The 21,217-nt window shown below is 56.4% G+C and overlaps 1 protein-coding gene across 50 annotated transcripts in view; it reads right to left on the reverse strand.

The window, feature by feature from the left end:
- LRRFIP1 (LRR binding FLII interacting protein 1) overlaps positions 1-21,217 on the reverse strand; it is a 129,223-nt gene that overhangs the window by 37,940 nt on the left and 70,066 nt on the right. For 10 of the 50 annotated variants that reach the window (XR_016231325.1, XR_016231326.1, XM_089328852.1 and 7 more), the window contains exons 4-11: positions 20,333-20,380; positions 18,969-19,013; positions 18,271-18,321; positions 15,973-16,011; positions 11,150-11,209; positions 5,971-6,054; positions 4,745-4,789; positions 3,780-3,845 (exon numbers count right to left, since the gene is read on the reverse strand). The exons of 17 other annotated variants lie outside the window; for them this stretch is intronic. Coding sequence is in view for 31 of the 33 variants with exons in the window: in XM_089328852.1 (XP_089184978.1) it covers positions 3,780-3,845; positions 4,745-4,789; positions 5,971-6,054; positions 11,150-11,209; positions 15,973-16,011; positions 18,271-18,321; positions 18,969-19,013; positions 20,333-20,380 (438 nt within the window). In the remaining 2 variants the exon portion in view is untranslated. The remainder of the gene's footprint in view (positions 1-3,779; positions 3,846-4,744; positions 4,790-5,970; positions 6,055-11,149; positions 11,210-15,972; positions 16,012-18,270; positions 18,322-18,968; positions 19,014-20,332; positions 20,381-21,217) is intronic. 23 more of the 50 variants (XM_070069992.2, XM_070069996.2, XM_089328854.1 and 20 more) reach the window with 6 other exon arrangements.

The following is a 21,217-nucleotide window of genomic DNA, read 5'->3' on the forward strand; positions in this document are numbered from 1 at the left end:
CCACCGTGACTGCAAGGTTGGGCCGGCTCGTACCGAGTGCCCGGCTACCTTCCCCCCGGCTGCCTGTGCGTGCGTCCGTGTGCCTGCCCATCCATTTAAGCTTGCTCCCTTCAGGCAAAGGAAAACAACTCAACTCTCTGGAAGCCGCACCCTCCTAGCTTATATTTGCATTCCTGTTTGTTCTAGCCTTAGTCTCTTCATGTTATTCAAAAAAATTTCCATTTTCCTCTTGAGCAGGGCAGGGTGGCAGGAGGCGGGGAGGCAGGATGTGAGCAGTCCTAGGATCCCGAGCACACCTGCCAGGTCATCCTAGGAGAGCACCTTTGAAGCAGACCCAAGCAGACCTGTGGCTGAAGGCCCTGCCCCTCCAGTCCCTGGGCCGCTGCAGGATGCCAGGAACTTCACGGAGAACTACAGGTGCATGTTTCTTGCAAATTACAAGGAACCCGGGACTCCTCAGGGTACCATGGTTCTCATCGCAAATGCCACCTCTTAGTCTGCCTGTTTCCACACCAAGATGCACCCCCACCCCCACCTGAGGTAGGCTGTCCATTTTGCTTCCTGATGACTGTCCAGGGGCCCCTTGAGGCCTGGCACACTCAGGAAAGGTTTGTGGAATGAACGAGCGCCTTCCGTGGTAGACTGGAGATAGCCGTCGAATGCTAGCTAAACGTCCTGAATGTTCCACAGGGCTGCAGGCCAGATGGGCCAGCTGTCCTGGCTCAGCCAATGCACACTCACTCCTTTATCCCAGGGACAGGTGCTCCGGCGAGCCTCTGGGGCCACACCAGAGGCAAGACACGGCTGCCCCACGGAGCCTCACCTCTCAGCTTTATGGCTCAGAGTAAAGGAAAATCCTGAAGTCAGTGCTTAGGGCAGGATTTCACCTTCGGGTTCACGGATACGAGACACAGGCTCGCTTCCCGCTGTGGACAAACCCTGACAGCTTCTCATGCTGTGCCCTGGTTTGCAAAGACATGAGGGATTGTGGGTACCAGAGCTGACTGCTGACCCAAGTTTGCCTGGGCACAGAGAGCTCTCGGGCCACCCACCCTGACTGGAGCAAGCGTCAAGTCCAGGCCCCCATGGGCCGTGGGCCACCTTATGTGTTGCAGTCACGTGGCTGACGGAGGCCTGGAAGCTCTGAGTTCGAGCCACAGCTTCCTCTCTGGTTGGGCAGGTGACCGTGGCAGAGCAGTGGGCGTGGCAGAGCAGTGGGCATGGCAGAGCAGTGGGCATGGCAGGGCAGTGGGCATGGCAGAGCAGTGGGCGTGACAGGGCAGTGGGCGTGGCAGAGCAGTGGGTGTGGCAGGGCAGTGGGCGTGGCATAGCACTGGGCGTGGCAGAGCAGTGGGCGTGGTGGGGCAGTGGGCGTGGCAGGGCAGTGGGCGTGGCAGAGCAGTGGGCATGGCAGAGCAGTGGGCGTGGCAGAGCAGTGGGCGTGGCAGAGCAGTGGGCGTGGCAGGGCAGTGGGCGTGGCAGGGCAGTGGGCGTGGCAGAGCAGTGGGCATGGAAGAGCAGTGGGCGTGGTAGAGCAGTGGGCGTGGCAGGCAGTGGGTGTGGTAGAGCAGTGGGTGTGGCAGGGCAGTGGTCATGCCAGAGCAGTGGGCATGGAAGAGCAGTGGGCGTGGTAGAGCAGTGGGCGTGGCAGGCAGTGGGTGTGACAGGGCAGTGGGCATGCCTGCTCTGACAAGGCAGCAGGGAGCGACAGGGACCACACGCAGGTGCCAGGGACACAGCTTTTCCTCTCAAGGCCACTTTCTCAGCTCCTGGATCCACTGGCCACGTGCGGAGCCATGGTGACAACTGCACGCTCGCTTCACACAAAGGCATCAGCTCTCCCTGGAGGGGGGGCAGTGCCCCAATGTGGGGTCACCGTTCTACACAGCTCGCGGTCAGCCCAGGGCCTGAGGTCACAGCAACTTGAAGCTGATGCCTCAGGGTGGGGCCAGGTCCTCCCCTGGCCTAAGACACAGCCTCCTCACAGCCACCTGGAGTGGGAGCTGCTCGTGGCCACCCCACAGCGGCTCGCCCAGAAACGAAAGACACTTAGTATCCCCCCGAAGGGTGCTGACCAAGTTCAGGGACGAGATGAGAGAGGGCAGGGGTGCAGGGACCTCCCTGTTCCTGTCCCGCCCCCTCCTCAGGATGCTACTTTGCTGCCGAGGAAGTCCGCCAGGTTCAAGGACACCATCTGCTCCAGGCACTGCACTCAGCGCTCCCTCTGCAGGGCAGTGAAGCGCTGGGGGCCTGGCGCCCCGTCTGTGTGGCAGGAATTTTTCCTTAACGCGGCTCTGGCCGTTCCTCCCAGGGAATTCCCGCAGAGTCTGAAAGCAGACATCTCTGCCCAGAAAAAGCCACCAGCACCACCCTGAGGGCTGGCCACCCCCAGAGGCCTTCCCAAAGTGACCTACAAGGACACGGACGAGACGCCCTCCTGCCAGACACCACAGGTGCCGCCCAGGCTGCCAGGACTCACCCAGGGCCAGGGAGAAGTCCCCTCTCAAAGCACTGTACGCTCTGCCTTTTTCTGATAAAAGAACATCACTTAGTTGCGCTTGTCCTGGGCCAGGGCCAGTTCACGCTTCGGCACGGTTTATGAGCCTTCGAGTACCTCCAGCAATGTTTCAGAGCCGGGAGATACTTCACCCAGTGAGTGAGCTAGCTCCACCACATTAAACGACCCACGCGATACCAAAGTGGAGCAAGGCTTAACCAGATGCCAGCAAAAATGGACGCTGGGTCAACTTAAGATTTGATAGTCACGAAAGTTACATTTTTTAAAAGAAAATTACAGGTTTGATCAACTTTGTAGAAACTGAGTAGCTATGACAGTGGAGAAACAGCAGAGTACATCATAAAACGGGAGTTGGCCCATCAGGCAGCCAGTTGATTTCAACTGTGGGCTCCTCCACCATCGACGGAGGCCGAACGCTCCGCTTCCACGGACCCAGGCCAGGCAGCTGGGCCTCTGCGCTGCCACAGGCGCGATCCCAGTCTTCTACTTTATTACTGTTCTCACTCACTAATCAACAGACGTCTGCTGTACAGCTACTCCCTTCATTGTGATAACTGAGTCTATAACTTTAGAAGAAAGAAGTCCAAAGACCACACATTTAAAGTATTCTGTCTCTAAATTTGTTCATCTTGGGGCTGGTGCTGTGGCACAGAGGATTAAGCTTCTGCTTACGTCACCAGCATCCCGTATCAGAGCGATGTTTCGACTCCCAGGAGCTCCACTTCTGATCCAGCTCCCTGCTAATGGCCTGGGAAGGCAGAGGAAGATGGCCCAAGTGCTTGGGTCCCTGCTACCCATGTGGGAGACCTGGAAGAAGCTCCTGGCTCCCGCTTGGCCCAGTCCTGGCTGCTGGCTGCTGTGGTCATAAATAAAGCTTTGTAAAAAAATCTGTTCATCTTCCATGATTATCCAGAGGCAAAATAATCCGTGGCCTGTTGAACTCCCTTCTGTCCCCTTGTGTTATCTTCAGACCCCTTCACTATTTGTCAGGATGATCAGCAGGTGCAGGGAAACAGAGCAGAGAACTCCGTCAAGGTAACTCCCCCTGACCCTGGTGCAAACTGAGCGAGGACGTTAAACAGCCACCAGCATCCCACGGCTCACATCATCCAGGGCTTTATCTCAACAGACAATGGAGAGGAGACAATTCGCTCCCTACGGCCGCCATGCCCTCCCGTGGCTGCACCGCACCCCACCCAGTGAGCAACCCCAGAGCCATGCAGCAGACGGGAAGGTGTGGGCAACACAGACAGTGCCTTACAGCGTAGGAGCCGCCGCCGCTGCCCCGTCGCGCCCTTGTGAGGCTGCTGTCGTCAAACACGGATGCCTGCGACCAAAACGGACAGTCAGGAGGGGAGCCCTTCCCGCCCGAGCGCTCCCAGAAAACCCTGAGAATGTACGGAGAGGGACACGTGCCAGCGACACCTGAAAATCACCATGCAGGCCGGCTGGAAACCACCGCACGGACATGGGCGGAAGTCGAGAGGAGTGTCAGCGGCTGCTGGCTCATGTGCAGTACCCGACAGAACACTGAGATCTATCACTCCCACAGACACTCCATGCTAAGTCAACCCTTGTTAATCCAGATTTAAAACAAGCAGATAACCGAAACACGGTGGTATCCTCCTATGTGATCTCTCAAGAATTCCTCCATGCAATGTGGCTTTGCAAAAAAAATTAAATCATGTTTATTTAATGGTTTTAATAATTTAGAACTCTGTAGAAGTTGCTAACTAGAAGACAGAATATTTGATTAATTAGAAAATGCTGTTAATCACAGTGGGTGACCAGGAGCTTACAGTGCCACACATAGCGATGTCAGACTTTGTCCAGTTTAAAAGAACTTTAATTCCACTCATTTCTCCATGAGAACACACTGGTTTGCTCAGCCATGTGTGTACCTGACTCATAAGCCAGCAATCTGATGGAAACTCACAGCTACTGACAACACATTTCCGCTATCTTTGAATATCTAGTGTTAAGACTCCTGCAAGCCGAAGTCCCTGTATCTAAAACTAGAAATTCCCGGGGTAATACAGTAGCAGCGTTAGCATCCGTTACACTTTCCAGGGCGCTAAAAGCCATCTTTCCTAATAATGCTGAACAGACCGGCATTGTCAGCAGGGGTAAAACCCACATCTGGCCAAAGGGGGCTGACAGCGCCCAGGGCTCCTGTAAGCTCCGTGGCAACCTGCAATCCCCCGGCAGAATGGGAGACACACGCACCCTGTGACTCCCCGCAGGCCAGGCGGCGCTGGACAGGCAGGAGGGCTGCAGGAGGAGAGCAAATGGCAGGTTTTAAAAGCCTTGAAGAGACCGCGACCGGCAGCAGCGAGAAGGCCGCCGGGGTGGCCGCAGTTCCCATGGCAGCCAGGTCACCGCGATCAGCAGGGAAGGGCAGCTGGCTGGCACTGCACTCCCAGCGAAGCAGAGGCTAACGGAAAGTTAGCCAGAGAGCTAGGAAAGGAGTTTAACTTTAAATAGTAAACTCTCCCAACATCTGAACCGCACTGCCCGCTAGTCATTTCTTTTGAGGCATTCCTGGAAGAAAGCGCTGGGAACGAGATGGACTTGTTACAAGGTCACCACCACCAACCATGCCAACCAACCCAGGTTACTTCAGCTCCTGGGGTTATTTCACACACAGTGTCCACACGGGAAGAGGGCGGCACAGCAGTCGGAGCGGCCGTCCAGACACCCCAGGGCTGTGGGGCTGCTCCGGCCAGCCGGGCTGGTCCTTCTGGAAGAGCTGGCCTCCCTGTGAAAGGGCGGCCCTGGCCGGGGGCTGGGACAAGCTGGGGAACATGCTGGTGCAGAGACCTCACTGCACACCGGAAGCAGGCTGCAGGGCGGGGCTGGGCAACAGTCACTCGGCCACTCCAGTCCACACACCAGGGGGATACGGGTCAACCTCCCGAATATGATTGCCCTGGGGCCTCTCACACTGACTTCCAGGCACCTCAGCCGGACCTGAACCTGGCCTTGCACAAACAGGAAACCGGCAAGAGCCACAGAAACGGCACCGTCCTGTTGCCCAGGCCACTTCTCTAGGATGGAGCAGGCAGACTGCGCAAAACCCTTCCAAATTGCTTCCTGAACACATTCACAGGAGAAAAATATTTTTTTAAAAAAACAAATCAAACCCCAAATGGGGAACAATTGCTGGAAAAGGAGGAGAGACCCAAGAGACCAACTTTTTGGCCCTGAGTTTTTGAAAATATCTGTTTAATGGCACCCTCCTCTTCCTCAAGTCTTTTCTTCTATATTAGGTCCTAGATTATTTTAGACACTTAAAAAAATAATTGAGAAGAGGCCGGGCAAAAGAAGTCAAGGCAGCGAAGCCGCTAAGATCTGCCCTGTGGACTTCATATAGAGGAGGCTGGAGCATCCACCCCACGTGACCCGCGACGCGCAGGAAAGAGAGGGAAAGTGCGGTCAAACAGGGAACAGACCCGGCTTCCAGGGTAGGCAGACAGGGCTCTGGGAGCAAGGCCACCAGCGGGGAGGCCAGGGTCGAGGCTGGACCAGGACGGGCCCTGCAATCAGAGGAAACAGGTGGGAGAGGGGGCAGGGGGCTCACACCCACGCCATGCCTCAACGTCACAGCAGGGTCACAAACCCAGACACCGTCTTCCACGGGAAACAAGGACACGCACCTATCATGGGGAGGGGAGATGAGGAGGGAAGTGCAGGCGGCCAGGGCAGTTAAGGAAAACCACGACCTGTGACCAGATCACCGACAGAAGGGAGAAACCCTCGGATTTAACTCCGACAACAAGGTCTCTGCAGCGTGAGCTCCGGCTGTGAAGCTGGGTGGGCAGAACTCCCAACTAAGAACCGCAGGTACATCGGCCTTTGTTTCTGGACCAAGTATCTGGGGCAGACGACCCCTGGTCCCGTGGCCTCCTGGGTAAGGGACATGGTTTCTGGACCAAGTATCTGGGGCAGACGACCCCTGGTCCCGTGGCCTCCTGGGTAAGGGACATCGGCCTCTGTTTCTGGACCAAGTATCTGGGGCAGACGACCCCTGGTCCTGTGGCCTCCTGGGTAAGGGACATCGGCCTCTGTTTCTGGACCAAGTATCTGGTGGAGACGACCCTGGTCCCGTGGCCTCCTGGGTAAGGGACATCGGCCTCTGTTTCTGGACCAAGTATCTGGGGGAGACGACCCCCTGGCTGTGTGGCCTCCTGGGTAAGGGACATCGTTTCTGGACCAAGTATCTGGGGGAGACGACCCCCTGGCTGTGTGGCCTCCTGGGTAGGTAGTCACATGATGAATTTGCATCTCAGACAGTTTTGGGTGGCACAAGTCTGCGCAGCATCAAATGAAAGGATCCCTGAAGGGTGGCCACAGGCTTCCTTGTGGGCAGAACAGGAGAACAGCTCGGCCCTGGAAGATGAGTGCCTGGACAGCACCCCTGCTGGACCCCACGGCCGGAGCTGTCCTTCCTACGCCTTGAACAAGCCACAGCAAAGGGACCTCAGAGGAGGTGGGGGTGGGGGGTGCGGGAGGCCTAGGGCAACAGGGAGAATCTAACACAGATCCTGGGACATGTTCCAGATGTTGGAGGACATGCCTCATGCAGAAGCCACCCACTCTGTGCAGAGAGACGGCAGCAGACCGCCGGCCACGTGCAGCCAGTGCGCTGTCCCGTGCAGGATCTGCTCCCGACTAGGGCAGTCCTGAATAGCCGGGAGCCCTGGACCTGAGTGACACCTTTTCTTACTGTACTTGAGTGAGATGGACCAAGACAAGAGGGTGTAGGCACTGGCACTGTGGGGCAGCCAGTTAAAGCCCCAGCATGCAGCGCCAGCATCCTATATGGGCACTGGGTTCAAGTCCTGGCTGTTCCATTTCTGATGCAGCTTCCTGTTAAGGTGCCTGGGAAAGCAGCAGAGGATGGAGTAAGTCTTTGGGCCCCTACACCCATGTGGGAGACCCAGAAGAAGCTCCTGGCTTCGGACCAGCTCAGCTCCAGCTGTTATGGCCATGCAGGGAGTGAACTAGTGGATGGAAGACCTCTCTCTCTCTCTCTCTCTCTCTCTGTGTGTGTGTGTCTACCTCTCTCTAATGCTCCCTTTCAAATAAATAAAATAAATCTTAAAAAAAAAAAAAAAGACAAGGGGGTGTGCAGGAAGGGACAAGGTGCCTGCAGAGATCAGCTAGAGCCAGAACGCTGAGGGTGGGCCCAGAGCTGCCAGAGCATGGTGCCAGGGACCCAGGAAAGCCCTGGGGTGCGTGTTTGACTGGGCCAGCTCCCGTTTTGGCCTCTAGCCCTCGGGATGCAGGTTCTCGTCATGAACTGAAGCTGAGTCAGATACAATCTGAACGTGGGAGAGTAACTCACACCTGAGTACGCGCTACACAGCGCCATCTGCAGGTCACTGCCTCAGTGCGGGTTCCCCAACACCAGCTTCTGTTTTAGAGCAGGCGTCCGCTGGCGGATGGGGCTGGCGCTGCGGTGTGGCGGGTGAGGATGCCGCCTGCAGTGCCGGCATCCCACGTGGGCACCGGTTTGGGCCTGGCTGCTCCACTTCCAACCCAGCTCTGCTAAAGGCCTGGGAAAGCAGTGGAAGATAGCTCAAGTGCTTGGGCCCACGTGGGAGACCTGAAAGAGGCTCCTGGCTCCTGGCTCCAGATCAGCGCAGCTCTGGCCGTTGTGGCCATCTGGGGAGTGAACCAGCGGATGGAAGACCTCTCTCTCTCTTTCTCTTTCTGCCTCTGCCTCTCTGTGATTTTGCCTTTCAAACAAATAAATAAATCTTTAATAATAAAAAAAAAGAAAGTGAGGAGGGAATGAAGTTTTCTAAGTGCCTGCCCCCTGCAATTGCAACATCTCCCCTTGAATCATGAAAATATCCAAACTCATTTCAAGATGTTACAACCCACAATTCTTGGGTGCTTCCAACTGATCTTCAGTTAAAATTCACCTGTTGGGGGACAAAAGGGTCATAACAGTGAGGGTTTTATCATTATAGGAGGCAGGGGGCACAGGCAGGTGGCTGGAGATCAGGCAAAGCAGCAGAGGGGGCCAGGAGCTGCTGGACCACTGGGGTCCCCCTTGGCAGAGGGAGACGGATGAGGCGGGAAGAGGGGGAGGAGGCAACCGAGTGCGGCACAGGAGGATGTCCAGGGAGGATCGGGAGGCAGGGGCTGGAGCAGGGGCTGGGCCACTTATTCTGGGGACGTTTTAATGAGGACTACACGGGACGGGGTGGGGGCAAGGTCAAGGACATCGAAAGGCCATTGAGAAAACACCTGACTTTTCTGTCTGCCTTTGGGGGTGCGGGTGCCACCCCGCGCACTGGCCGTGGGGTTGATGCCTGAAGGTGTCTCCGCTCTGGGCACACGGTCTGCCTGGCTTTGTGGAGCTCCCCTGGGCTACGCTTGGGTGGGTAAGTGCTTGGGCTCCTGCCACCCACGTGGGAGACTAGGTCCAGCCCTGCCCTGGTCATGGCAGCCATTTTGGGGAGTGAGCCAATGATGGAAGGTGTGTGTGTGTGTGTGTGTGATCTTTTCAAATAGATAAATATGGGGCTGGCGCTGTGGCGCAGCGGGTTAATGCCCTGACCTGAAGCGCTGGCACCCCTTATGGGCGCCAGTTCGAGACCCGGCTGCTCCACTTCCGATCCAGCTCCCTGCTGTGGCCTGGGAGAGCTGTGGAAGATGGCCCAAGTGCTTGGACCCCTGCACCTGTGTGGGAGACTCGGAAAAGGCTCCTGGCTTTGGATGGGCGCAGATCCGGCCATTGTGGCCAATTGAAGACCTCTCCCTCTCTCTCTCTGCCTCTCCTCTCTCTATGTAACTCTGACTTTCAAATAAATAAATAAGTCTTTAAAAAATAGATAAATACATCTTTAAAAAAAAAGCCAGATCCAAGCAAAAACACAGGTGTGAAAGTTACAAGGAAGATACAGGGTGCAGGCCAGGTGACCAGCAGTCCTCTCGGCATCACCTGCTCCCAGGTCTGCAGTGTGGAGTCCTGAGCTCATGTCTGCCAGCTGCTCCCTGCAACGCGCCTGGGGCTACCTGACCTGAGCGGCGCCGACACAGGCAGGCCCTCCCGTTCTCCAATTGCTGTGCCTCTGATGGTTCATTAAAGCCCTTTATAGCCAAGTTCATTCTGTGGGGAGCCGTTTTATAATCAGGTTCTCGATTTCTGGAGGCATTACTCGAATCTTAGCTAAATCACAAAGTGCCTTTTTGCTATATTAGCGCAAAAATCATAGACTACAAACATAAACTGTATGTACTACACAGCTTGATGTCAAGGCTATACTCCAGGGAGAACTGGCACTAAAGACCTTCTAAAGGGGCTGGCATTGTGGTGTAATGGGTAAAGCCACCATCTGCAATGCCAGCATCCCGTGTGGGCGCCGGTTAGTGTCCTGGCTGCTCCACTTGCGATCCAGCTCCCTGTTGATGCACTTGTGAAAATCAGCAGAAATCTGGTCAAGTGCTCCTCCCATGTGGGAGGCCTGGATGAAAGTTCTGGATCCAGGCTTTGGCCCAGCCAGCCCTGGGGCCATCTGCCCCATCTGCAACCATCTGGGGAGCGAACCAGCGGATGGACGATCTCTCTCTCTCTCAGTCTGTAACTCTTTCAAATCAATCAATCAATCTTAAAAAAAAAACTTCTAAAGTAACTTCTAACCCTGAACTATGATTCAATGTTGCAAAATGGTCATGAATGTTCCAGGGAGGGAGGTGAGGGTTCCTGTCCCGTAATGCTGAGCCCAGTAAGAACTGTCACCCTCTGGCCTAGACACACGGCCAGCTGGGGGCTCCCATCCGTGAGTGCTGTCGCTTTACAAACACACAGCAGGTGCCAGCATAAAAAGAAACACCAATGGAGGACACAGCCTTCGAACCCGGAGGTTTCTAAAATCTGGGATGAGAGAAGCTTAGGTGAAATATGATAATAGCGTCGTCAGTGCGGCATGGGAACGAGAAGGCAACAGCCACCTGTCAGGCACCTTCAGAAAGTGAGCCCACTGCAGGGAAGGGGAGGGGCCGGTGTCACTCATCTGAACCCAACAGAGCCCTTGAGTGAATATATATAAAGTGCATTAAAACAAATGGTATTTTACACGGTTAGAAAAATTTACAACCAAAAGAGAACAAGGAAGCAGCAAGACTTCAGATCATGTAACACACGGCACCCTGAAGCTTAATCACGTGTCCAGTCCAACACGTGGACACCGGCAGTGAGCGCCTCCTTGGTAAATCCCAAGGCCTCCATGTCCCCCTCCCCCTCCACAGAGCCAGGCTCTGCCTCTCTTCTCCTCCCCACCGCTCCCCCTGCCGCCCACCCTCGACCATGTGCACCCTCGGCCTCCGTTTCCCTCTCTGGAAAACACAGGGTACCGCGTATTTCTTAAAGACGAACACTAGCATTACAGACCGGAGCCGTGAACGGCTGTGGCAGTGCCAGGCACGCACCACGGGCAGCGGAGTCACAGGCCCAGTCTTTGATTCGGGATTTTTAAACTCGGAGGCGCTTACCACATCGCCTTCCTCCACTGGAATACTGACACGCTGAGAGTGCCCCAGCTCTAAAGCGTTACCTTTCTCTCTACCGCGTGCTAGGAAGAGGGGCCCGTTAGACAGACCGCAGCACTGACTACTAACCCTGCCAGATCTTCTGCTCAGGGACTGTGCGCCACACAGCTCTGCATCGTAACCGTTTGTCTGTTTCAATGGAAGAAAAGAGAGAAAGTGCATCAGTACAAGGACAAGGACACAGGTGGAACCAGCGAGGAGCAGGCGGAGCACAGAGCACACATGGAGCTTTGTCCCTGGAGCGCGGCGATGCCAAGCCCCAGGAAGCAGAACCCTGACAGCTGTCGACGGCCTCCATGCTCCCGTCCGTGCCGCCACAACTCAGGAAAACGAAACCAGCGCCACCAAGCTCCTCAAGCCAGCGGTCAAGTCACCTGTCCCTGCGGAGTGCAGCTGTGGCCCCTCGTGTCCAGATTTACAGCGGTGCTGCGGCCTGGGTGCTGGGCCGGGGGCGGGGATTCCACCTGGGCCAATGAGTTTCCCTTCCCAGGTCCAGGTTGTCTTTGAGAACTGTGGCTCATTCGGAAGCCACTTCCCGAGATTCAGGAATGGCCTCCACCCTTCGGTGACTAAATGCTGAAGATCCGCATGGGAACGTGTATTTTTTTTTTCATTCACCTGGTCTTCCCACTTTATTTTTCCAGATGAAATCCAAATGAGATCCTATAGTGATCTCACAATTTGTCCTCCAGAAAAGAGGAGAATGACCACAGGGCCACCATCCCTCAGGCCCAGTTCTCAGCCCCAGGTAGGGACCTTTTCGCTGCCAAGGGCCACTTGGATATTTATGACATCATTCAAGGCCATACAAAATGACCAACTTAAAAACTAGCCTAAGGATTTGTTGAATTTCGAGTCCCGCCTTGGCAGGGCCGGGCCACGTGATTTCGAGGGCTGTATATGGCCCGTGGGCCTGCTAAGCCAAACGCTCCGCTTAATCCGTGCGGGAATTTCTGCTGATTCCAAGCAAGAACAGTCGTGCATCCGAGGAAGAGACCCAGTCCTGGGGCGGGAAGAGGAGGAGCCGTCTGCACGCTGGTGTGAACGGCGGAGACGCTGGGGTCACAGACGGGGCTGGCTCCAAAGGGAGGGCCCTGCCATGGGACCTCAGGGAGCCCTCGCCCCATGCACCCCCTCCCCAGCTGTGAACACGTGCACGGTCACTGACTCGTCACACAGCCCCATGCAGCGTACACGAGAACACGGTGAGTGCCCCAAGCGCCCAGCACGCTGCCCTCACGCGGCACATGCTGAGTGGACAGAGAAGCGAGCGTCTGCGGAAGACGCCTGGCACGTGGGGTACTGGCTGTGGGTCCTCACTCGGGGGTGGGGGAGGGGCTTTCTCACAGCCATGACGTCACACAGAATAACCGATTCTAGAGATTATAAATCCAGACTCAGGAAACCTTGGCTGTCAAGCTATAGCCACCTTCGTGTCAACTCAGAAGCCACAATTAATTTGAAGTTTCTAGATGAAACACAAGAATGCACACACGCCCCCTTCCGCGTTAGACTTGGAAACGAGTAGAACATTTCTGAAACTGAAGAGTAAAAACCTTTGGAGACTGGGGGGAACCTCACTCCACTGAATTTCCTTCTGTGTCTCCCCAGACAAGACGCGTGATATGGAGATGCACATCAAGAACGGCCAGTTTAGACCTTCTCTTATTCCTTGTTATCTCGTGAGAGACCACATACCATCCTGGTGCTCAGGCCTCCCAGTGCTCAGGGACTGTTACCTTGCTGACAAACGCCCTGCTGGGCAGACCCTCTGGTGTCCACTGCTGCCTACAGACCCAGAGCGTGCCCGGGCTCCTCCTGCCCCACCGAGCCTCCAGCATGGCAGAGGGCAGGTGGAAGCCAGGAGAGCCAATGCACTTGCTGATCTGTCCACTTAACCCTTCCCAGCCTCCATGGAAACGCAGGAAAAACTGTAGCCTTTGTGGAATACCCGTCCTGGTCTGGGTGAAACTCTGCCACGGGGAATCTCTTCCTGGAATGTGTCCCCAAGCCCCCAGGGCCTCGCTGGCCTCCTCCACACTACCACTGAGCTGGATCCTGGGTGTCTGTGCTGTGTTTAGGGGGCCGGGGAGGGCCTTTGTGGCCAAACAGGGCAGGAGCGCCCACAATGAGCCGTAACACTGCAGAGTCCAACCTCAACTTCATCTGAAGCCAGGCCCCGGGGCTCAGCAGCTCCGCTCTCCACGATTCTTTAGCCACCATTCTTTACTGTGTGGCTTTAAATGGTACACAGGCCTGTTCCCTTGACGGTGACCGGCTGCAAGGCCGTGTCTCAGGGACTGGCAGGCCACTGCGTGGGGGTCACCTGGCCACAACAGAGGACACCAGGAACCCCAGGGTGAGGCCCAGGAGTGTGGGTTTCACCAAGCTCCCCAGGTGACTCTGAGGTGCAGTAAGAGTCTGACAAGACCAAGAGGCATTTTGTAACAGAGGGTAAACACGATACAGGAGTAAATGCTTTGCCAAGACGGCCCTTGTCCTGGCAACGGTGACTGGTCAGAACATTAATGACCAGCGTGCATGCAGGGCCATCACCACACTCACAGGGTCATCCAAACGCCAGCTGTCACCATTTCTATAGCAACATGAGACACTGTTTTTCTATGGGAGTCAAAAGACAGCACAAAGGGCATTAGAGATGGGAAACAGAACAAGAAAGGCAAGCGAGGCTTCCAAGTACAACACTTGACGCCGTTCAGGCCAATTTAAAAAGGGGGTGGAGACTGAAAGTAAAAACAAAGTTCAACATGTGACCACTAACACGTGTGTCCACCTCATCATGTGACCACTAACACGTGTCCATCCCTTTGTGTGACCACTAACATGGTGTCCACCCCAATGTGTGACCACTAACACGTGTGTCCACCCCATCATGTGACCACTGACACGGGTGTCCACCTCATCATGTGACCACTGACACGGTGTCCATCCCTTTGTGTGATCACTGACACGGGTGTCCACCCCATCATGTGAGCACTGACACGGGTGTCCACCCCATCATGTGACCACTAACACGTGTCCATCCCTTTGTGTGATCACTAACATGTGTGTCCACCCCAACGTGTGACCACTAACACGTGTGTCCACCTCATCATGTGACCACTAACACGTGTCCATCCCTTTGTGTGACCACTAACATGGTGTCCACCCCAACGTGTGACCACTAACACGTGTGTCCACCCCATCATGTGACCACTGACACGGGTGTCCACCCCATCATGTGACCACTGACATGGTGTCCATCCCTTTGTGTGATCACTGACACGGGTGTCCACCCCATCATGTGACCACTAACACGTGTCCATCCCTTTGTGTGATCACTAACATGTGTGTCCACCCCAACGTGTGACCACTAACACGTGTGTCCACCTCATCATGTGACCACTAACACATGTCCATCCCTTTGTGTGATCACTAACACAAGTGTTCACCCCAACGTGTGACCACTAACATGGTGTCCACCCCAACGTGTGAGCACTGACACGGGTGTCCACCCCATCATGTGACCACTGACACGTGTCCATCCCTCACAGACTGGCTCTGAAAACCCACGTGGAGTTGAAAGTAAGAGCTCACCGCTGCTGGGCTCGTGCCCTACAGGACGGAGGCGTTCCGTTCCTGGAGGTCGCTGTCCTTGGTCAGGGCCGCTGGGAGGGTCTTAGATAACTCGGCCAGTTATCCTGCGAAGGGCACTTCCCGAATCGTATCACACAGCCTCCAGCAAGTCTTCCCCTGTCAGGCTAAGACCTGTGCAGCAGCCTGGGTCGACTCCCTCGGCTGCGCTCTCCATCCTCAGGGCTCCCGTGTGGTAGTATTTACCACCCCCTTCAGCCCGACGTGCATCCTAGCGTAGCAGTTTGCTAAGTAACCTGGAAATGCAGTGAAGTCAATGAAGCAGAAAATGCCTTCAGGCCAAGTCCTCACCGCGACGTCACGGAATTCAGGAGCGCAGCACCGCCCCAGATGACTTTCCTGCTCGGCTCTGCTTCCTGGTGGGGTGAGCTGCCTCCGTGTAAGCACACGGCTTACAGGCTTCCAGAACACGGAAGGCGCGGACACTCTCAGACAGGCAGACGGAAGGGCAGCAGCTCCGAGTGTAAATCAGAAGCTTCCGTTTTTGTGACGGGACCTGGAGCCCCCTCACGGCCACTCCCTGGCAGGAGAGCCTGCTTGCCTCGTCATTGTGAACGGACACAGATTGGAAATAACAGATTTTTCACCAAGTAAAAGGACTTCCTGTCTCATCTTCTAAAGCAAACTTGGAGGCTTTGGGAGCTCCTGCTCTGACACAAGTTCCCCGAAAGCCAAACAGCACCTTTGTCGCGGGGTGGGGGCAGCTGCAACGGCTGAGCGGCGAGCACCAGCCACTGCAGAGCCCGTCCGCGAGGCTATGCCCAGGGGGCTCTGGGGGCGTGGGGTCCACTCCAAAGGCTGCCCTGCCCTGCTGACCTTACAGCTCCCAGGGAAGACTGGCGGGCGGGGGCAGGTGTCTGGCACAGCAGTTAAGTCACTGCTTGGGACGGAGGCCTGAGTCCCAGCTACTCCACTTCTGATCCAGGTTCCTGCTAATGCATCCCCTGGAGGCAACAGGTGACGGCTCAAGTACAAGGGTCCATGCCACCCACGTGGGAGACTTGGATTGCGTTCTGGGCTCCTGGCCCTGGCTGTTGTGGGAAAATGGGGACTGAACTGGCAGATGGAAGATCTCTGTCTGCATTTCAGATAAAACGAAAATTAAACAATAAATTGGTAGCTGGATGAAGCAGCATGTGGCCTCTAAGAAAAGCGCCATGAGCTTAGTGGGGACCCCGTGGTTATCATCTGTCACTGCACACAGCGGGGCCGCACAGCACGCTCCCCTGACAGCTCACCCAGGTAGGGGCACGCCCATATTCCATGTCAGGCTGCGACTGTCAGGACAAGGATGATGGATGGCAGAGGAAAAGAACAGAAAGAAGAGTTGCCAAATAATAATAGTAATAATAAACTAAAAGCTAAAACATGCAAGCAAAAAGCAAGCAGACTTCAGAATCTTAGCAGAAATGCATCCTCCGTGACTCCTACGGCTACCGCGAAATCCAGTGTCACTAACTGAAACGCCCCGTCAAAGGCTGCTCTAACTCATGAAGTCTGAAGTCGCCTGTGCAATCCGACTTCCTCCTCCACGTCATGCATGCTAATTATGTCAGGGAACAGGTTAACAGGTGCACTGCTGTCATGTCTTCCATGAGGAGAAGTAATATCCTGTGATAGTTCCTGAGAGCACTTCCACACCAGCACAGCGAAATCTCCTGCCCTTTTCAGTGTTCATCCTCCCTGCCCGTGGAGTGAAGAGGACCTGGAGTTTTGAGAATCAAGCAGTAGGAGCTGGGATATTTATTACTGGGACTTAACATTTATAAAACAGCACAAACCGATGTTGCGTGGAGACGTCGTGAGACGTGACTCCCTCCAGGGCACTGCCGTGTTTGACTGCACCAGCCGGCACAGGACAGAGCTCCGGGCAGGCCAGCACATGGACAGCAGATGGCCCATGGGCCCCTGGCGGCAGGACTGGCCTGGTCACTGAGTTTAGTGGGGACTGTGACCCGGAGCAGCCTCTTAGCGGCTCTGGGCGTGCATCTCTGGGCGTCTCATCCCCAGCACCCCACCCTCAAGCCCCGGGGTTTCTACACCTGTCTGCTTCCGTGACAGACAGGATGGGCAAGAGCAGGGCGGCGTGTTAGGGCCTGACAGCTGCTCCCACCCCGTGTTACAAGATTCCTTAAATACAGTCAACAGCAGGCAAAGGATGGCGCCCAGCAAAGCCATTCAACTCGCTTCCAGTTAAGGTGACTGCTAATGAAGGGCATGCGAGCGTACTGTCACAAAGCAGAAGTACTGCAATGGTTTTCACCGTGGTGGGGTCAGGAGACCCTCGGAGAATCTTAAGAAAGTGGAAACTGCTTTCCCAGGAAGACGTGAGTGGGCCGGGAGGACGGAGGGCCTGACCAGGACACACCTGGGATCTGGATTCTGCTTGCTCCTCCCGCTTTCCCTCTCATCGGGCTCTGCGCTCACCCTTGCCACCCAGTCAGGTTCCAAACCCCACAGTCGGTCTTCGCTCTGTCCCCGCTACACTGTCCTCCTGCTCCCTGAAAGCCGTCACGTCCGTGCCTGGCCTAGGGCTCGGGCAGGCAGCTCCCTTCCTCTGCAGTGCATCAGGTCCTGGTCAGCGAGGAAGGCACAGTGACAGCCCCGAGGCACTGCTGACACGGAGAAAGCTCCCAGCAGCAGGCAGCACTTCTCCCAGCTCCACATTCGGACCCTAAGTTTCTGGCAGCACCACTGTGGCTGTGTTTGTGGCACGCTGGCAACACATCACACACCTCAACCGTGTGGGAAAAGCAGCCAAATCAGTCACACACTTAGCGCAGGCTAAGAAGCCACAGACTGGCAGACGACTTCACTGTGGGAGACAGGACAGGAGCCTCTGCAGTTGCTAAGACCAGGAAGTCACCGCACTCAGCAAAACCGGTCTCCGCTTCCCCAAACGCACCACTGTTTCAAGCACAATGACGCAAGTCTTGGGAATGCTTAAGGAAAAACACACGTCTGTGTTTATCAGCCATGCAGCTGCCCTCAGGAAGAGGCTTCGTCAGAGCCGAGAACGGAGAGGCTGCGGAGGGCAGACCCAGGTCGCAGGCATCAAGTCCAGGTCCACCTTCCCCCCAGGTGGCCGAGAGCAGCCCTGCACCCCCGGGGCTGCCCAGGGATGACCCTAACTTACAGCCCCCTTAACTGTGACTCCCACTGTCTCCAGGGGCAGGGACGTGAGTGGGCACGCAGAGGTAGTGCAGGACGGAGCAAGCTGTCCCCTTCCTGTTCCTCGCAGCCACAATGCTATGACACGTGTTGACCAAGGACGGGCAGCGTGGGGACGTGGCCAGACACAAAAGCTGATGACTGCCACCCTTGGGAGGAAGGTAACAGCCAGAGCGCCCGCTGCACGTTAACGGTCTCCTTGCAGCAACCAGGAGCGGTGCCCCACCCATCTCGAGTAAGCATCTTGGTTGCTGGGCAGTGACTGTCGGAGCAGAGGGGCTGGGGGAGAACTCCAAATGCAGGGGGGAGAAGCAGAGGGCCCCCCACGCGCCATGCCATGCACCGTGGCGGCCCCGCTTACTGACCCGCAGGCTTCCGCGACTACCCACTGACATGCGCTCGTCTTCATCAGAAGCCTATTGAGAGAAAGGACGGAAGCAGCGTGAAGTGGAATCGGCACACACGTGGGAGCCGACGTGGCCTGCCCGGGCCTCAGAGGGAGGCGGCCGCCTCCGAAAGCCTCAGCGGGCCGAGGCCCCCGGCCATCGGGCTGGGCACGCTCTGCACAAGGCTGTTTACGCAGGCTTAAGTAATTTCACTGGCGTGGTGGTGTCTACATCACAGGTAACACACAAGGTATAAATAAGCCTCCGTGTGGTTAGTATGCAAGTTATTCACGGGCACGTCACAGCAAACAAAGCACTCCCAGAGTGAGGACTATGTTAACACCCGACCACTTCTCACACGCACACGCTACTCACCAGCCGTACAAGAAAGCGTTCAGAGCCGAGTCCAGGTCTTTGTTTAGGTAACGTGAGGGGTTTTCAAAAAGTTCATGGAAAATGCGTATTATGGAAAAGCTATGCATGCAGTTTAGATTTTGTCGCACCAAAGGAAACTTGGCTTTAATTCTATTTTTTCCACAAACATTTTCGAGTTCCCCCGTAGTAGCAGTAGTAGGAGAGCATTAATTTATTTCGTAAGCACCACGTAAATGTCAGCCACCAGAAGTGCACGTCGGACTCGCGTCAAACGGGGAGGGATAAACAAACACGGTACTGACCGATGCGGTTCTTCTGGACCTACGGGAGCAGCGCTCGCTGTCTTCCTAGCGGAGCAATGAGGAGACAGCAGAGGAAGGTCAGACACACACGCAGCACCGCCCACAGAATCCCTGGCCGCAGTGTCACACAAACGTTTGCTTTGCTTTGGTTCCAGGCTTCCGCTGAACACAGTGGGGGAAGGGGCGGGGCTCTGGGAAACAGAAACCATGGGCCTGCTTCATTCTGGCTCGGCAACCAGTGTGCACGGGGGCAGACCAGCGGCCACTTAAATTAACCTGCTCTCCCCCGACCCGACACGCAGAGCCTCCTCCTCCTCCTGGGGGAGTCAGAAGGTAGACTGCCTCCCCCTGAGACCCGGCCAAGTTACCGGCTGTCTGCTCTGTCTCGTGGGTTCCAGGGCACACACAGTCGTGCACACTGGGGTTCTCTAAGCTGGGGTCTACCTCTGACCACACCTGCTCACCCTGTCACGTCTGTCGTCAGCATCTTAAGACTGGTGCCGCTCGAGCCCGCAGTGACGGCGGACACCACCGACCTGCGCTTCTGCCACACGGGAAGTGTGCGCTCTCCTACACTGGGAGCGTACTCTCTGTATCACACGCAGGCATCCGAGACGCGAGGAGCTCGCTCCGGGTTATCGGAGGCATCAGGGACGAGCCAGGCTGCCCACAAGGCCAATCACGCCTCAGGGGCAGGAGGGCGGCATGGATTAGCCTTGCACCCTCCACACCAGGGGACAGCTCAAACGCTCCCCTGCCAGGGCCTCCAGCGAGGGCGAGGAGGCCAGGCGTGCCGTCGGCTGAGCAGGCGCTCAGGCGACCTGGGAAGGCTGCTCTGGATCAGGCTGGGGCGGCAAAGGGACTTTCTCACCAAGGAGCAGCAGGCAGAGCCGACGAGCCGGGAGGGCCCCGCAGGGAGGGTGGAGAAAGGCTGGCCCGAGGGCCGGGGCAGCCGGAGGGAAGCGGCGGAGCCGACTGTGCCCTCTGGCAGGCTGTGGCAGTAACGGGAGGGTTTTCAGGAAAGCTCTCGAGCCGGGGGGCGCATGCCCAGCCTGAGCCATAAGGGCGAGTCCTCTGCCCGAGATTACTGGGGAGGTTGTGGGAGAGGAGCCCCCCACACTGCTAGCCTGGAGACGCCAGCGGCCGGCTGCTGCTGGACACACGGGCTGGAGGCCTGGCCAGGTCTGTTTCTAAGCAGGCTCCCCCCAGGGACGTAAACAATCAGGGACCAGACACAGAAATCTCCGGAACAAAACCTCTCCGTATTAAATTACGTTGCAACAGGAATCTATCTACATAATGAAACCGCGTGAGAATTACATTATAAGCCATGCTTAAGTCTTAAAATTGTAATCGAGGCCTACCATCCACTGCTCGATGTCACCCCATTTTGTGTCCAGCCCATAATATTTCTAGGGACAGAAAGGAAAGACAGTTAGGCAGGAAGTGAAGAGGGAAGCGTGCAGGACGTGGTGGGGACATGCATTTCCACACTGCTGCCCGTGCTCGTGGGACAGGGCACCCTGGGCTCTGCGGGGGCACCTCTACTCCCTGCAGGCCCCTAATGAGACCTCCCCCCCTCCCCAGCCCAGAGAGCAGGAGGCAAAGCATCGCCGGGGCCAGAGCAAAGCCGGGCCCGCAGCACTGCAGGCTCTGCTGTCGGCTGTAGCGCACCTTCGAGCAGACACCGCCTCAGAGAAGCCAAGCGCCAGGCCCGCGTTACGACGTCGGAAATGAGGAGACCGGGGAGAGGGCAGACTGCACGCGACCCCAGGTTCCCGGCACACCTGTCTGCTGTCGGCACCCATGCTGAATGGGGCCCCTGAGATTTCTCTGGAGGGCATTCCGGCCTGCAAAGATGACTGCAGCTAAGCCCTGGCCTTGTCCGGGACGACCAGGCAGCCCTCGGGTGACGCTGGGGGCGGCTGCAGCTAAGCCTTCTCCGCTGCTTGTGCAGACCACAGGGGTCCCAGGCAGAACCAGAAAAGCAGGCCCCGAATGGCTGCCGCCGCCACGCCACACAGGGGGCCTCTGCTTCGTGGGAACCAGCTGAAGGCCCCAAATTGCGGGGTTTACTTTTCTCCCTTCCTTTCCCTCAGTTTCCAGTAAGGGAACCTCATCGAGCACACATGAAAACCTTACAATCGGAAGGAAAACACTGGGTGCCAGGAGAGCAGGACAACACAGCCAGTGGCCAGGTGTGGTCCTGCCAGCTGCGGTCCTGCCAGCTGTGGTCTGGCTTCATGCCA

Source organism: Oryctolagus cuniculus, chromosome 3 (genome assembly GCF_051225735.1).
Source record: "Oryctolagus cuniculus isolate XC-2025 breed Fujian yellow rabbit chromosome 3, ASM5122573v1, whole genome shotgun sequence".
Classification (NCBI taxonomy): domain Eukaryota; kingdom Metazoa; phylum Chordata; class Mammalia; order Lagomorpha; family Leporidae; genus Oryctolagus; species Oryctolagus cuniculus.